Source organism: Symphalangus syndactylus, chromosome 1, assembly GCF_028878055.3.
Source record: "Symphalangus syndactylus isolate Jambi chromosome 1, NHGRI_mSymSyn1-v2.1_pri, whole genome shotgun sequence".
Taxonomy (NCBI): Eukaryota; Metazoa; Chordata; class Mammalia; order Primates; family Hylobatidae; genus Symphalangus; species Symphalangus syndactylus.
Window position 1 is genome coordinate 144,088,169 of NC_072423.2, and position 17,127 is coordinate 144,105,295.

The 17,127-nt window shown below is 37.4% G+C and overlaps 1 protein-coding gene across 8 annotated transcripts in view; it reads right to left on the reverse strand.

The window, feature by feature from the left end:
* Nucleotides 1-17,127, reverse strand: part of VPS37A (VPS37A subunit of ESCRT-I) — a 58,263-nt gene that overhangs the window by 8,143 nt on the left and 32,993 nt on the right. For all 8 annotated transcript variants that reach the window (XR_010114569.1, XM_063613247.1, XM_055287131.2 and 5 more), the window contains 5 exons: nucleotides 14,362-14,489; nucleotides 14,219-14,277; nucleotides 13,769-13,837; nucleotides 9,583-9,726; nucleotides 7,786-7,866 (listed from right to left, as the gene is read on the reverse strand). Coding sequence is in view for 7 of the 8 variants with exons in the window: in XM_063613247.1 (XP_063469317.1) it covers nucleotides 7,786-7,866; nucleotides 9,583-9,726; nucleotides 13,769-13,837; nucleotides 14,219-14,277; nucleotides 14,362-14,489 (481 nt within the window). In the remaining variant the exon portion in view is untranslated. The remainder of the gene's footprint in view (nucleotides 1-7,785; nucleotides 7,867-9,582; nucleotides 9,727-13,768; nucleotides 13,838-14,218; nucleotides 14,278-14,361; nucleotides 14,490-17,127) is intronic.

Consider the following 17,127-nt stretch of genomic DNA (forward strand, 5'->3'; position numbering starts at 1 on the left):
CCTGGAAGTTCAGACTGGGCAGAGCCCACCTCAGCTCCACAAAGCCACTGTAGCCAGACTGCCTCTCTAGATTCCTCCTCTCTGGGCAGGTTATCTCTGAAAAAACGGCAGAGGCCCCAGTCAGGGGCTTATAGATAAAACTCCCATCTCCCTGCAACAGAGCACCCGGGAGAAGAGGCAGCTGTGGGCGCAGTTTGCGCACACTTAAACGTTCCTGCCTGCCGGCTCTGAAGAGAGCAGCGGATCACCCAGCACCACGCTCTAGCTCTGCTAAGGGACAGACTGCCTCCTCAAGTGGTTCCCTGACCACTGTGCCTCCTGACGGGAGACACCTCCCAGCAGGGGTCGACAGACAGCTCATACAGGAGAGCTCTAGATGGCACTTTGCAGGTGCCTCTCTGGGACAAAGCTTTCAGAGGAAGGAGCAGACAGCAATCTTTGCTGTTCTGCAGCTTCTGCTGGTGATACCCAGGCAAAAAGGATCTGGAATAGACCCCCAACAAACTCCAGCAGACCTGCGGAAGAGGGGCCTGTTAGAAAGAAAACTGACAGAAAGCAATAGCATCAACATCAACAAAAATGGCGACCATGCAAAAATTCCATCCGAAGGTCACCAACAGCAAAGACCAAAGGTAGATAAATCCATGAAGATGAGGAAAAACCAGCGCAATAAGGCTGAAAATTCAAAAAACCGGAATGCCTCTTCTCCAAAGGATCACAACTCCTCCACAGCAAGGGAACAAAACTGGACTGAGAATGAGTTTGATGAACTGACAGAAGTAGGCTTCAGAAGGTGGGTAATAACAAACTCCTCACTGCTAAAGGAGCATGTTCTAACCCAATGCAAGGAAGCTAAGAACCTTGATAAAAGGTTAGAGGAATTGCTAACTAGAATACCCAGTTTAGAGAAGAACATAAATAAATGACCTACCTGATGGAATTGAAAAACACAACACAAGAACTTTGTGAAGCGTACACAGTATCAACAGCCAAATCGATCAAACAGAAGAAAGGATATCAGAGACTAAAGATCAACTTTATGAAAAAAAAACATGAAGACAAGATTAGAGAAAAAAGAATGAAAAGGAACGAACAAAGCCTCCAAGAAAAGTGGGACTATGTGAAAAGACAGAACCTATGTTTGATTGGTGTACCTGAAAGTGACAGACTGGAACCAAATTGGAAAACACACTTCAGGATATCCAGGAGAACTTCCCTAACCTAGCAAGACAGCCCAACATTCAAATTCAGGAAATACAGAGAACACCACAAAGATACTCCTCGAGAAGAGCAAACCCAAGACATAATTGTCAGATTCACCAAGGTTGAAATGAAGGAAAAAATGTTAGGGGCAGCCAGAGAGAAAGCTTGGGTTACCCACAAAGGGAAGCCCATCAGACTAACAGCGGATCTCTCTGCAGAAACCCTACAAGCCAGAAGAGAGTGGGGGCCAGTATTAAACATTCTTAAAGAATTTTCAACCAATAATTTCATATCCAGCCAAACTAAGCTTCATAAGTGGAGGAGAAAAAAAAGCCTTTACAGACAAACAAATGCTGAGGGATTTTGTCACCACCAGGCCTGCCTTACAAGAGCTCCTGAAGGAAGCACTAAACATGGAAAGGAATAACCGGTACCAGCCACTGCAAAAACAAACCAAAATGTAAAGACCATTGATACTATGAAGAAACTGCATCAACTAATGGGCAAAATAACCAGCTAGCATCATAATGACAGGATCAAATTCACACATAACAGTATTAACCTTAAACGGCCTAAATGCCCCAATTAAAAGGCACAGACTGGCAAATGATACAGAGTCCAGACCCATCAGTATGCTGTATTCAGGAAACCCATTTCATGTGCAAAGACACACATAGGCTTAAAATAAAGGGATGGAGGAAGATTTACCAAGCAAATGGAAAGTAAAAAAAAGCAGGAGTTGCAATCCTAGTCTCTGATAAAAAAAGACTTTAAACCAAGAAAACCAAAAAAGACAAAGAAGGGCATTACATAATGGTAAAGGGATCACTGCAACAAGAAGAGCTAACTATCCTAAATATATATGCACCCAATACAGGAGCACCCAGATTCATAAAGCAAGTTCTTAGAGACCTCAAAGAGACTCAGACTCCCAAACAATAATAGTGGGAGACTTTTTAACACCCCACTGTCAATATTAGATCAATGAGACAGAAAATTGACAAGGATATTCAGGACTTGAACTCAGCTCTGGACCAAACGGAACTAATAGACATCTACAGAACTATCCACCCATAATCAACAGAATATACATTCTTCTCAGCACCACATAGCACTTATTCTAAAATTGACCATATAATTGGAAGTAAAACACTCCTCAGCAAATGCAAAAGAATGGAAATCATAACAGTCTCCCAGACCACAGTGCAATCAAATTAGAATTCAGGGTTAAGAAACTCACTCAAAACCACACAAGTACATGGAAACTGAACAACCTGCTCCTCAATGACTACTTGGTAAATAACGAAATGAAGACAGAAATAAATAAGTTCTTTGAAACCAACAAGAACAAAGACACAATGTACCAGAATCTCTGGGACAGAGCAAAACTGTGTTTAGAGGGAAATTTATAGCACTAAATGCCCACAGGAGAAAGCGGGAAAGATCTAAAATCAACACCCAAACATCACAATTAAAAGAACTACAGAAGCAAAAGCAAACAAATTCAGAAGGTAGCAGAAGACAAGAAATAACCAAGATCAAAGCAGAACTTGAGAGAGAGACAGGAAAAACCCTTCAAAAAGAAAAAAATGAATCTAGCAGTTTTTTTGAAAAGATTAACAAAATAGACCACTAGCCAGACTAATAAGAAGAAAAGAGAGAAGAATCAAATAGACAAAATAAAAAATGATAAAGGGGAGATCATACGAGTGTGGTGGCTCACACCTGCAATCCCGGCACTTTGGGAGGTTGAGGTGGGTGGATCACCTGAGGTCAGGAGTTCAAGACTAGCCTGGCCAACATGGTGAAACCCCATCTCTACTAAAAATACAAAAATTAGCCAGGTACGGTGGTGCGTGCCTGTAATTCCAGCTACTTGGGAGGCTGAGGCAGAGAACTGCTTAAACCCGGGAGGCAGAGGCTGCAGTGAGCTGAGATCGTGCCACTGCACTCCAGCCTGGGCAACAGAGTGAGAGTCCATCACAAAAACCAACAAAACAAAACAAAAAAGATCACCACTGACCCCACAGAAATACAAACTACCATCAGAGAATACTATAAACACCTCTACACAAATAAACTAGAAAATCTAGAAGAAATGGATACATTTCTGGACACATACATCCTCCCAACCAGGAAGAAGTCAAATCCCTGAATAGACCAATAACAAGTCCTGAAATTGAGGCAGTAATAGCCCATCAACCAAAAAAAGCCCAGTACCAGACTGATTCATAGCCAAATTCTACCAGAGTTACAAAGAGAAGCTGGTACCATTCCTTCTGCAACTATTCCAAACAAAAGAAAAAGAGGGACTTCTCCCTAACTCACTGTATGAGGCCAGCATCATCCTGATACCAAAACCTGGCTAAGACACAACAACAAAAGAAAATTTCAGGCCAATATCCCTGATGAACATCGATGCGAAGATCCTCATTAACATACCGGCAAACCGAATCCAACAGCACATTAAAAAGCTTATCTACCACTATCAAGCTGGCTTCATCCCTGGGATGCAAGGCTGGTTCAACATACGCAAATCAATAAACGTAATCCATCACATAAACAGAACCAATGACAAAAACCACAATTATCTCATAGATGCAGAAAAGGCCTTCGATAAAATTCAACACCCCTTCATGCTAAAAACACTCAATAAACTAGGTACTGATGGAATGTATCTGTAAATAATAAGAGCTATTTATGAGAAACCCACAGCCAATATCATACTGAATGGGCAAAAGCTGGAAGCATTCCCTTTGAAAACTGGCACAAGACAACTCCTAATCAGCATAGTATTGGAAGTTCTGGCTAGTGCAATCAGGCAAGAAAAAGAAATAAACGTATTCAAATAGGAAGAGAGGAAGTCAAATTTTCTCTGCTTGCAGATGACCTGATTTTATATTTAGGAAACCCCACTGTCTCAGCCCAAAACCTGCTTAAGCTGATAAGCAACTTCAGCAAGGTCTCAGGATATAAAATCAATGTGCAAAAATCACAAGCATTCCTATACACCAATAATAGACAAACAGCCAAATTCATGAGTGAACTCCCATTCACAACTGCTTCAAAGAGAATAAAATACCTAGGAATCCAACTTACAAGGGATATGAAGGACCTCTTCAAGGAGAACTACAAACCACTGCTCAAGGAAATAAGAGAGGACACAAATAAATGTAAAAACATTCCATGCTCACGGATAGGAAGAATCATCGTGATAATGGCCATACTGACCAAAGTAATTTATAGATTCTATGCTGTTCCCACAGAGCTACCATTGAATTCTTCACAGAATTTGAAAAAATACTTTAAATTTCATACGGGACCAAAAAAGAGCCCATATAGCTAAGACAATCCTAAGCGAAAACAACAAAGCTGGTGGCAGGCATCATGCTACCTGACTTCAAACTATACTACAAGGCTACAGTAACCAAAACAGCATGGTAGTGGTACCAAAACAGACATACAGACCAACAGAACAGAGGCCTCAGAAATAACACCACACATCTACCACCATCTGATCTTTGACAAACCTGACAAAAGCAATGGGGGAAGGAATCCCTATTTAATAAATGGTGTTGGGAAAACTGGCTAGCGATATGCAGAAAACTAAAAATGGACCCCTTCCTAATCTTATACAAAAATTAACTCAGGATGGATTAAAGATTTAAACGTTAAGACCTAAAACCATAAAAACCCTAAAAGAAAACCTAGGCAATACCATTCAGGACATAGGCATGGGCAAAGACTTCATGTCTAAAACACCAAAAGCAATGGCAACAAAAGCCAAAATGGACAAATGAGATCTAATTAAACTAAAGACCTTCTGCACACACAGCAAAGAAACTATCATCAGAATGAACAGGCCACCTACAAAATGGGGAAAATTTCTGAAATCTATCCATCTGACAAAGGGCTAATATCTGGAATCTACAAGAAACTTAAATTTACAAGAAAAATACAACCCCATCAAAAAGTGGACAAAGGATATGAACACTTTCCTAAGAAGACATTTATGCAGCCAACCAACATGAAAAAAAGCTCATCATCACTGGTCACTAGAGACATGCAAATCAAAACCACAATGACATACCATCTCACACCAGTTAGAATGGCAATTATTAAAAAGTCAGGAAACAACAGATGCTGGAGAGGATGTGGAGAAATAGGAACACTTTTACACTGTTGGTGAGAGTGTAAATTAGTTCAACCATTGTGGAAGACCAGTGTGGTGATTCCTCAAGGATCTACAACTATAAATACTATTTGACCCAGATCCCATTACTGGGTATATACCCAAAGGATTATAAATCTTTCTCCTATAAAGGCGCATGCACGCGTATGTTTATTGCAGCACTATTCACGATAGCGAAGACTTGGAACCAACCCAAATACTCATCAATGATAGAATGGATAAAGAAAATGTGGCACATATACACCATCGAATACTACGCAGCCATAAAAAAGAATGAGTTCATGTCCTTTGCAGGGACATGGATGAAGCTGGAAACCATCATTCTCAGGAAACTAACACGGGAACAGAAAACCAAATAATACATGTTCTCACTCATAAGTGGGAACTGAACAATGAGAACATATGGGCACAGGGAGGGAACATCACACACTGCAGCCTGTTGGGGAGTCGGGGGCAAGGAGAGGAACAGCATTAGAAGAAATACCTAATGTAGTTGACAGGTTGATGGGTGCAGCAAACCACCATGGCCATGTATACCTATGTAAAAAACCTGTACGTTCTGCACATGTATCCCAGAACTTAAAGCACAATAATAAAAAAGATTTGTCTATAAAATAACTTGAGTATGAGGGAATAGAGGTAAGGAACAGATTCGAGTATGTTCATATAAATGAGCAACTACTCTGTGTCTACTTCTTCTTTAGCTGGCACATATGCAAAGTTGGTATCAAAAATCAGCCCTTACCCTTAAGGAATTTATAGTACGATTTGGAAAGTAACATATAAAATAATTCATTGTGAGCACTAATGTTACAAGGAGCAGAAATAGTTTACTGGACAAGAGAAATGCCTGTCATTTCTTTTCCTGTACCCTAGTCCCTGTTTTAGGGAACCGCTCATGCTCTCTTCTCATAATCCTCTCCCTCAGCCCAGTTGACTGGGCAGAGGACCACAGGATACCAATTTCTAGGCCAAACCGACTACACTAGGATGGATAGCTTGCCCATACTGGGTCAGTTACTTTACCAGGGAATGTTCTTGAACTCCAGGAACTCTTGTTTATCTCCACTGGCTGTTTGAACTGTGAGATGATATAATCAGGAATAGGTGAAGGGCAAGTAAGAAAAAAATTTTTATTTTTATTTTTGAGACAGTTTTGCTCTGTCACCCAGGCTGGAGTGTAGTGGCGCGATCTCGGCTCACTGCAAGCTCTGCCTCCCAGGTTCATGCCATTCTCCTGCCTCAGCCTCCCGAGTAGCTGGGACTACAGGTGCCCACCACCATGCCTGGCTAATATTTTTTTGTATTTTTAGTAGAGATGGGGTTTCACTGTGTTAGCCAGGATGGTCTCGATCTCCTGACCTTGTGATCCACCTGCCTTGGCCTCCCAAAGTGTTGGGATTACAGGCATGAGCCACTGCGCCTGGCCAGAAAAAAATTTTTAAAAAAGAACAGAGATGCAGAAATAAGAAACAAGCAAACAGGCAGCCTCAAAAAAGGTGTGAGAAGAGCTGTTTTGGTCACTGAGTGGCTGTTTTCACTCTCAGGTGACTGTACTCTCCTTCATTTTTACTCTATAATAAATCCCTGTCCTACCCAATAACATCTTTTACTTAAGTTTGTTGGGGTGGGAACTATTCTTGCAAACAAATCATTCCTAAAACAAAATAGGTGCAGAGGAAAAGGAAAGGCATCTTAACATCAGGTACGAGCACAACCAAAGATACCGTGGTAGAAGGAAGAATGTGCCACGTAAGACAATGCAATGGAAGGGGAAAATGCAAAGTTAAAATGGATGATCTGAAATATATATGAGATTATGGAAATCTTAAAAGCAGAGGAATTTGGCATGGATACTGTCATTACTAGGGATTCATTACAGGTTCTGGAGTAGAGCAAATTTTATCATAAAAGTGGTATTTTAGGAAGATCATTCTCTCAGTGCCGCATAGGAAGAGAACCCTCAAGTCGTGGGGACAGGCGAATTATTAGAGTAATCGTGGTGTGGGATGGAAAAAGAGACTGGCTGGAAGTTCACTTTAACAGAAGAAATGACAAAGGAGCCTTCTGAGAAATGTTAGCCACGTGACAGGTATACTCTACACACCAGGTCAGAGAAAGGAACTGACTATAACTTACAATTCTATATCAGCAGCTAATGTTAAAAAAATCTTTCATGCCAAGATCATACAAAATATCCAAAAGATTTCTACTAGTTATATGTTTATATTATGCTTATTATATAATACAAAGCATTCTATGTTACACAGCACAATAACTATAATGAGAGAATTATGCTTAAGGCTGATGAACAGGCACCGGTAACAACATGTCTATTTAAAGAACACTGATGCAATAACCTTGAGACTCAAACTTGAAATACAATTTACCTATAGTGGAGCATGAAATTGGCTGTGCATTGCTATTGCCTGCTGAAGTTTCTCTTCCTTGGCTCTTCTACAGTGGCAAATCTAGAAAATAAATTTTTGAAAATACCAGTCACTTTTACAAAGATATGCCTACTACTTTACTTCCTACAGTATGACAGGAATCTTTTAACTTGTTGCTATTATTTTTTCAATGTTGAAGATAGCTAATAATCTAATAGCTAAAATTATTAGATTATGAGCAAATTCATTTCATTAGCACTAATGTTACCAGGAGCAGATAATACTTTGAATGGGACATGAGAAATGCCTGTCATCTTCTTTCCTGCACTCCAGTCCCTGTTTTAGGGAACCTATCATGCTCCCTTCTCATAATCCACTCCCTCAGCCCAGTCGACTGGGCAGAAGACCACATGACACCAATTCATTTTGAATTAGCTAGTAATCTAATAATTGAATGTTGAAGATAGCTAATGTTGAACACAGCTAAGAATTTAAGAATCAAAAAAACAAAAAAACGCTCTTGCTTGGAAGACAGCCTTCGCCTGCAAGCTTCTACAATGTAAAAAACACTGATCCTTTATATCAATTATTTAACTTTAAATATCTGTGTTTAAAAAATACGGAAGTAAATTCTGCTACTGTTAACCGGGAAGATTAACAGATACAAGCTTCAAGGCACAGTTATATAGCATTAAAGAATAATGGACCAGAAATCAATGCCTTACTAACACTATAACCATAAGTAAGTCCCTAACATCTCTGAACTTCAATTTCTTCTCATGAAAAATAGGAATGATAAAATCCACCCCATCTGCCTTAACAGGAGTGTGTGTGTGTGTCTCACAGATGTTTCATAAAGTTTACTAACAAAAGATTATTTTTAAAATGTGATTATTTCAGACAAATTAGGTAAATATTTTGGACTGTATTAAAAGGCAAGAAACTATTAAGCAGACTTTTTTGGATTTTTCTTTAAATACAACAGAAATATCAGAACAGAACAGAAACTGTTTCTCAATTTTTAAAAATGTATTTTATAATCCCTGCAGATTATTCTTTCAACAAGTGGTAAAACAAGTCATTGAGGAGTATATTTCAACTATTAGGACTAGATTTACCAGCTGTATTACAGAATGATACAGATACTATCATTTCTGAAACAACTATTTGATTTACCTGCTTGTATACTCAGAAAAAGCAAGTCTAAATTGATAGGAGGATGCTGCTATTATTCTCAAGAGGCTTTTCAGTTTCTTCTCACAGCACTCAAAACTCCAGTTCAGTAATGTGCTCATGTTTTTCACTCATGAGTATGCTAAAGTAATTTGATATTATGTTGTCAAAAAAAAATTTTTTTTTTTTTCCATATCAGCACAAAGTTTATTACTATTTTCTGCTCCGAAGAGCCCCCTTCTGACCAGGACTGTTCCTCTGATATACCAGACAGGAAATAGCCACACGTACAGGCCCTCACTCTCATTTATATCTCAAGTCACATCAAAAGGACATCTTAGAGCAATGGCAGTTGCCCCCCTGGGGTTCCCTGGGAATAGCTAAGGTGTGTGGCTGTCCAGAGTCCTACGACAGACCTTCAAAGTTTTAAGTTCCAGGAACCTGGTTTTTGCCCAAGTCCACACCCAAGGAATAGAAACCTTCCTTTCAGATAAATACTATATTGTACAAAAAATGGGGGATGATATCACAATAGAGAAATAGCTAAGACCCAGTGCTTCTCCTCCTCTATAAAAATACCAAACTTTATCCAATACTTGTCCTCAACTGACGAGTATTACATACTGTTCTCTTTTCCATGAAGCTACTGAGAAAATCATCTATTTCCATCTTTCCCTCCAAGAAGTCTTCTGCGATATTATCAGATTCTTCCTCAGCTTCGTGTGCAGCTACTTTCAATCTTGCCTGTAGGGCACTTGCACTACAGCTCTGAAAAAGAAAATCAAGCACTACTTTAATTTATGATACTCACAAAAACTCCTCACAGGGAAAGGAAGTAAGGTAGTGGTATGGTGAGGCAATTTATTATATGCCCCACATAGCCTCTTTTTGAGAAAATCTGCTGTCTTATAATGCCCCACCCAGGTCCTTAGCTTTTGGATAGGGGTAGAGAGCTAACTCAAGAGAAACTAATCTATTGGCTGCAAACTATTAAATGAGAGAAACTGGGAAAATCATTGTCCTCTCCTAAGGATTTACCAATTAAATCATTGTGGTAGATATATGCTAAAGAGACTCTCCACTAATGACCTCACCTCCTAGTATTCCTGCCCTTACATAATCCCACCCTTGAGTGTGGGCTGAACCTGATGACTCATTTCAATAGAATAAGGCAAAAATGATGGGATTAAATTTCACTAAAGCAGTGAAACACTGGTAAACAGAAAACTCTAAGATACTGCTATAAGAAATTGAAGACCTAAGTTACTGGAAGACATCCCATGTTTATGGGTTGAAAGATTTAATATTCTTAAGAAGACATTACTAATCAAAGCAACCTGCAGACTCAATGCCAATTCCTATCAAAATCTCAATGGCATTTTTTGCAAAAATAGAAAAACCCATCCTAGAATTAATACGGAATCTCAAGAGACCCCAAATAGCCAAAACAATCTTAAACAAAGATGATTAATATTTCCTGATTTCAAGTTACTACAAAGTTACAGTAATCAAAACTGTGGTACTGGCATAAAAACATAAAGAACAATGGAACAGAGCAGACAGCCCAGAAATAAACCCTCACATATATGGCTAAATGATTTTCAACCAGGGGGCCCAGTCCAGTTAATGGGGAAAGGAGTCTTTTCAACAAATGGTGCAGAAGAAACTGGATTATCGACACGCAAAGGAACAAAGTTGGACCCTTACCTTACTTAAACACAAAAATTGATTCCAAATGGATCAAAGACCTAAATCTAGGCACTAAAACAATTTTTTAATAATAGCCATCCTGCTCGATGTGGTGGCTCATGCCTGTAATCCCAGCACTATGGAAGGCTGAGGCAGGCAGATGGCTTGAGCCTGGGAGTTCATGACCAGGCTGGGCAACATAGCGAGACCCTGTCTCTACAAAAAATATAAAAATTAGCCAGGTGTGGTGGCACACACCTGTAGCCTTGGCTACTTGGGAGGCTGAGTTGGGAGGATCGCTTCAGCCTGGGAGGTCAAGGCTGCAGTGAGCTATAACTGCGGCACTGCCCTCCAGCCTGGGTGACAGAGTAAGAAAAAAAAAATGGCCATCCTAATGCACGTGGGATAGTATCTCTTTGTGACACATCATACACAAAAATGAACTGTAAAGCACCATTTTCTTATTGCCCTTGCCAAAATTGGTTATCTATCTTTACAAGTATCACTCACATGGATGTTTTACTTGGCTTTTAAAAAAATTATAGTAAAGCTGAACATATTTTCAAAAGTTTCCAGTTACTTATTCATTAAATATTTATCGAGTACCTATTATGTGCCAACCACTGGACCAGGTATTAGGTATATAGTAGAAATGAAACAGAACAGATTCTTCCTTCATGGAACCAACAGTCTACTGAAGTGGTTTCCATATGTTAGACCGTAGAAGATTCATCATCCCCAGAAAATTTTGACTGAGAACATCTAGAAAGAAGCCTAGGAATCAGTGTTTTGTGTGTGTGTGTGTCTTTTTTTTAAGTGTTTGAAGAATCACTTCCAGCAATTCTTATATGAATGTTTAAGGATCAGAATAACTGTTAAAGCAGAATCTTTAGTGGACATTTATATTCCTCCTTTTGTCAGTTTCCTGTTGTTTCCTTTTCTAACAGACCACTGGCATTAGTATTTGTTGTACAGGCTAAAACTATCTGTACCCTTTTTTTTAACCTCACTTCTGATTTCCTGATTTTTTAATATATCCGAGTTTTCAATCTGTATAGGTAAATATGTCGAGTTTTTCCTTTATGCTCATATCTGTTTTATTATGCTCAGAAAGGCTTTTCCCACCATAATCTTAAAGAAAAAATCCTAGAAGCTGGTTGACGTTTTATGGTTTCCACTGAAGCAGTTTATCTGTAATACCTTTCTGTGTATTGTATGATACAATGATCTAACCTTTTTCTAAATGGATACTAAATAACCAATTTTATAATTTATTGAATCCTCAATTTTTTCCAACTGATTATTCACATACACAAGTCTATTTTTGAACTGCATAGTCTGTTCCATAGAAATAATTTTCTCTTCCTATAAAACTACTATACTGTCTTAAATAATGAGGATTTACAGTGTATACTGATACTGGGAAAGGGAGTTTTTTTCATTTCTTTTTGTTCAAGCTCTTCCTGACTACTTTTACTGATTTGAAAAATAAAGTTTCAGATGAACTTTAGAATGAATCTCTTAAGATGAAAAAAAAATACTCTTGGCATTTTGATAAGAACTGTATTCAATTTCTAAGTTATTTTGGGGAGAATGAAATCTTTTTAATACTGGATCTTTCATTCAATGAATATTCTATGCTGCTCTAAATAGTCTTAGAAAATAGAAAACTCAACTCTCCTTTTATGGCATTCAATAAAGTTTCCTAACTTACTTCATTGGGTTTACTTCTAAGTACTTTACAATTTTGTTCCTATGGTAAATGAGTTGTTTTCTGTACTTCATTTTGCAGTAGTAATTACTGGAGCAAATGGGAAAAAATTTCTCAGTTCTCTAGAATTTTTGATTGTTTATTTTTGGTAAACAACTGTTTCATTTCTTCTTTTTATGTTATACCACTTTTTTTGGTCTTGTTGCAGTACTCAAAACCTCCCAAGCAACGTTAAACAGCAGTGATCATGAGGCATTACTCTCTTATTCCTAACATTAATGGGATCCTAAAATGTGTAGTCATTAAGTGTGAGGTTTACTGCTGGTTTCTAGTATTCTTCTTCAAATAACAAATTTCTATTTTTAGTTTACCAAGAGTTTGTATGAAGAATGATGTTGAGTACTATGAAAGCTTCTTCAACATTTACTAAGGTCCAGTGTATATCTAACAGTACTTCAGTTGAATCTCACAGATTTTCTGTGAAGGAGGACTGCTTAGGTTAGACTCCTAAATAATGTTTCTACTTGTATGACCTCAAGGAATTTATTTAATCTCCCTGTGCCTCAGTTTCCCTATCTGTAAAATGTAAAATGGGAAAAAGTAACAATACTTATTTCACAGGATTTGCTGTAATAACGGGCCAATATATGTAAATAGCCTCATGTGGTGCAAGACTTATTAATTGCTCAATGTTAGCTATTATTTCTTTATTCTGACAAATGACTATATTATCTGAAATTCATTATAAATTTATATTCTCCTTTACCATCTTTTTTGCTGTTATTGGTTTATATCTATTCTATGTTTTATTTCATTGACTTTACCCAAAGTTCCTAATTTTACAGGAAATAGAATATTAACCATGAGGTTGTTATTGGTATGATACAAAGACTATGTCCTCTGTTTCCTTTTCATTTTTAAAGATTCCTTTTTTCAGAAATATAGGTTGAATTTTATAAAATTATTTTGATTTTCACATAACTGGATTTCTAGCATAAAACTTATTTGTAACAGATAATACTATATATTTTTCATATATTATTCTTTTTAACTTGCGAACTTTTCATTTAAGGTATTTGTAGCTAAGCTTACAAGTGAGTCAAAAGTTTTTGTTGTTGTTGCTAGGTTTCACTACAAGGGTTACAATGGTTTCACAACTTAACCAGAAAAGTTATGTGTCAGGGCCTGTCATAATTTTCTGTTTTGGAAACAAATACGCTCTTATATGAGCACAAATCATGTATGATGCCTCATCATTGAGAGGTGTTCATCCACGTTTAAAGGTATCGTGTCTTATAAGGTCAGAGACCTCATAAATGGTTTCTGATGATAATGAAAGAAAGATCAGGACTCATGCACATAAGATTAAAAAAAAATCTATGGTAAAGGGAAAAAACAAAATAGTTTTACCTCACTAAGTTCATGCTGCCTTTGCATCTTCTTTTCGAAAGTAGACTTCATCTGTGTAAGTAATTCATACTAAAAGAGAAAATGAAAACGATGTTTTTTTTTGTTTTTTTTTTTTTTTTTTGAGACGGAGTCTGGCTCTGTCGCCCAGGCTGGAGTGCAGTGGCGCAATCTCGGCTCACTGCACGCTCCGCCTCCCGGGTTCACGCCATTCTCCTGCCTCAGCCTCCAGAGTAGCTGGGACTACAGGCGCCCGCCTCCACGCCCGTATAATTTTTTGTATTTTTTAGTAGAGATGGGGTTTCACCGTGGTCTCGATCTCCTGACCTCGTGATCCACCCGCCTCGGCCTCCCAAAGTGCTGGGATTACAAGCATGAGCCACTGCGCCCGGCCACGATGTTTTATTCTATTTTTAAATTATATAAATGTCTTCAAAATGATCACTAACTCACCTTATCTAAAACAGTTTGCCTTTTGGCTTCCAAGCTGGGCTCCAAAAGGAGATTTTTTCCTGTAAGATAAATCTCTAGTTTACTTCTAGGTAAAGATCAGATTTTTTTTCAGGAAATTTGAGCTCAGGAGAGGGAAAACATACTTGCTAGTTCCTCAATACTTTTTACTAAGTCATCTTTGTCGGTAATAATTTGTTTTAGTTGAGGCAAAGTCAGAAACTGTTCTAGTAATACCTCCTCTTGTTCATTCATATCTGTGAGTTGTGACACACTAGAAACACAAAAGAAAAAATGTTAACAAATATCAGACATCAAGTTTTTCTCCATGACAACTATTTACAATTTTTCAACTTTATTTAGTTGACAGGGTTCTAAATAATTTTTACATATACACCTAACGCTGCCAATTTCAACCTTAAAAACATATAAAACATCAACCACAATGGAACATAGAGCAGTCTGTAATATATTCTCGACAGAATCTGTAAAAGTAAATTCTGGTCCAATGGATATATCGATATATCTACTTTCTTTAAAAATCACAACTGTGGAGAAGTGTTCACAGTTATACAGTGACCTGAAATTAAAAATAAAGTCAACTTAAATCAGGTAAAGAACAATGTATGAAACTAAGGAGCTTATTCAGCTTAGGTTTCTTAAAATAGGACAGCAGTAATACAGTTAGGTATTTTTTTCTTGTTCTTAATTCTGTTTAACTTAATTGTTTGAGAATATCACTTATTTCTTAAATTTCCCTGATGGGAACAGACTTACTGATATGTAAAATTTAAGCTGTTTATGTCTTCCAAGCATAATGTTGAACATACTAGTACTATAGTAAATTCAGACAAGTACAAGTTCACAGACAAGCTAGGATTAGAAGAATTTCTTCCTAGTCATTTCATTGTATGTATTGATGAGAGGGAAACAGAACTGAAAAGAGGCCAGAGTAGTTACTGTAACATTTTGGCTTGTGAAAAACTTTTATGGGAAACTGTTGTCTCTAGTCAGCTTTAGATCAGGTCAGTGCATGATTCCAAGGATGTGTTGGCCAAAATGTAGCCAGTAAAATCTCCCAAGACTCTACAAGATAAACAGTCTCTGCTAGTGTATAATGTCAGTTACTGTAGGACCAGTAAGACAGGGTGCATAAGCAGTCACAATAACTCCGTTTTAACCTCTGTGCCTATTTAGCTTACAGATGTGCGGCTGTCACAGTAAATGTTATAGATATGTTTATGTGTGTTTATATATATGTGTGTACGGATATTCATAAAATATTTAAAGAAAAGAAATAATGGAGGGCGAAACCAAAAACAAAAATGGGTATCTGTAAGGTGAAAGAAATAAGTGGAGAAGATATGGATGGAAGCAAAACTTTTCTGAACGTATCTTAGTTTTGACTATGGAGCCATACAAAAACTTTGGGTAATTTAAAAATAAAGAAGAAAAGAAAAAGCAGTCTTTAAAATTCAGAGAAAATGGACTGCTTTGAAAATAAATAAACCTGTATATTCTAAGTTATATCAACACCCAGAGAAAAATTATTTGAAGAGATTAAAAAAACACAACAGTATATTCTGGCATGTCATATCCTAAAGACAATAGAACTGTAAAAAACAAAAACAAAAATTTAACCTGCATTCAATAATCTTAGTAACAATACTGGTATTGTTATTTTGGAAAAGAACAATTGCCCTTCAGAGAAATGGCTGACTCTAGGTCTGGGAGAAGAAATGTTCATGATGAGCCCACAGCATCTTCACTTTGCCAAAAACGATATAGAAGGCAACTTGAGCTTCTCATCCATCAGAGCAACTTTTGGAGATGGATAGTGCAGCAACTCATTATTGTGAAAGTTGATAACATAAGGGGAAAAATTTAAGCATTTTTCTTGGTCCTGTATGAAGTGTATTTCAGTATAACTAAATATGTGGTTGATTAAGTCAAGTTCTTCATAGAGTAATTCTGGTTAATAAATTCTGGTGGTAATGATAAAATCATTAAATCATATTTACAACCCTTACTATATGAATGATGGTCAATGATTTCAGTGCTTTAACCTGATATAATCTTAATGTCACTAAAAAAAGGACAACCAGACCTCACTGCTGCCTCATGGGATGTAAAAGGAAGCATGCACTAATTATGATATAAGTATTGGCAAAAGAATTGAACCTTGTCTGCTTCTAGCCACCAGCAGCATAAACTATGGGAAACAGAGAAACATCTTCAATGCTACCACAAGGAGGCAGTAAGGAAAAAACAGGATATGGAAAATTTATAGGACAAATAACCAATTTAATAAACACACACTATGTCTAATGTATACGTATGCATGTATGTACATGTATTTATTCCCATATTTGTGTACATGTATATGAGCATATGTAAATACATATATGTATATGTCTAAGTGTGTGTGTGTGTGTGTGTGTGTGTGTGTGTGTGTGTATAAAAGAGAAAAGTTGGGGAGAAATGGTTCATTATTAAAAGGAACTTAAAAGATCCACTATCCAAATGCAATAGGTGGAACTTGTTTTGAATCCTGATTCAAACAAACTACCAATAAAAATATTAATTATTAAGACACTGGAGAAATAAGGTAATATTAAAGAATTACCATTAATTGTGTTGGGTATGATGATGATGGTGACTGGGGTTATGGTTAAAAAAAAAAAGGAAAGAAAATCCTTACCTGTTAGAAAAATTTACTGAAGAATTGATGGGTTAAAAAGGATGTATTATCTGGGATATGCTTTAAAATAACGGTGACTCATACCTACGGCCCTCCAAGAAAGCTGGATAGAAGAGGCATGAAGCACGGTGAACAAAAGGGTTCATAGCTGTTGTTGCCACATGATGGATATGTGGCAGCTCATTATACTAGTTTCTTCACCTTTTTTGTA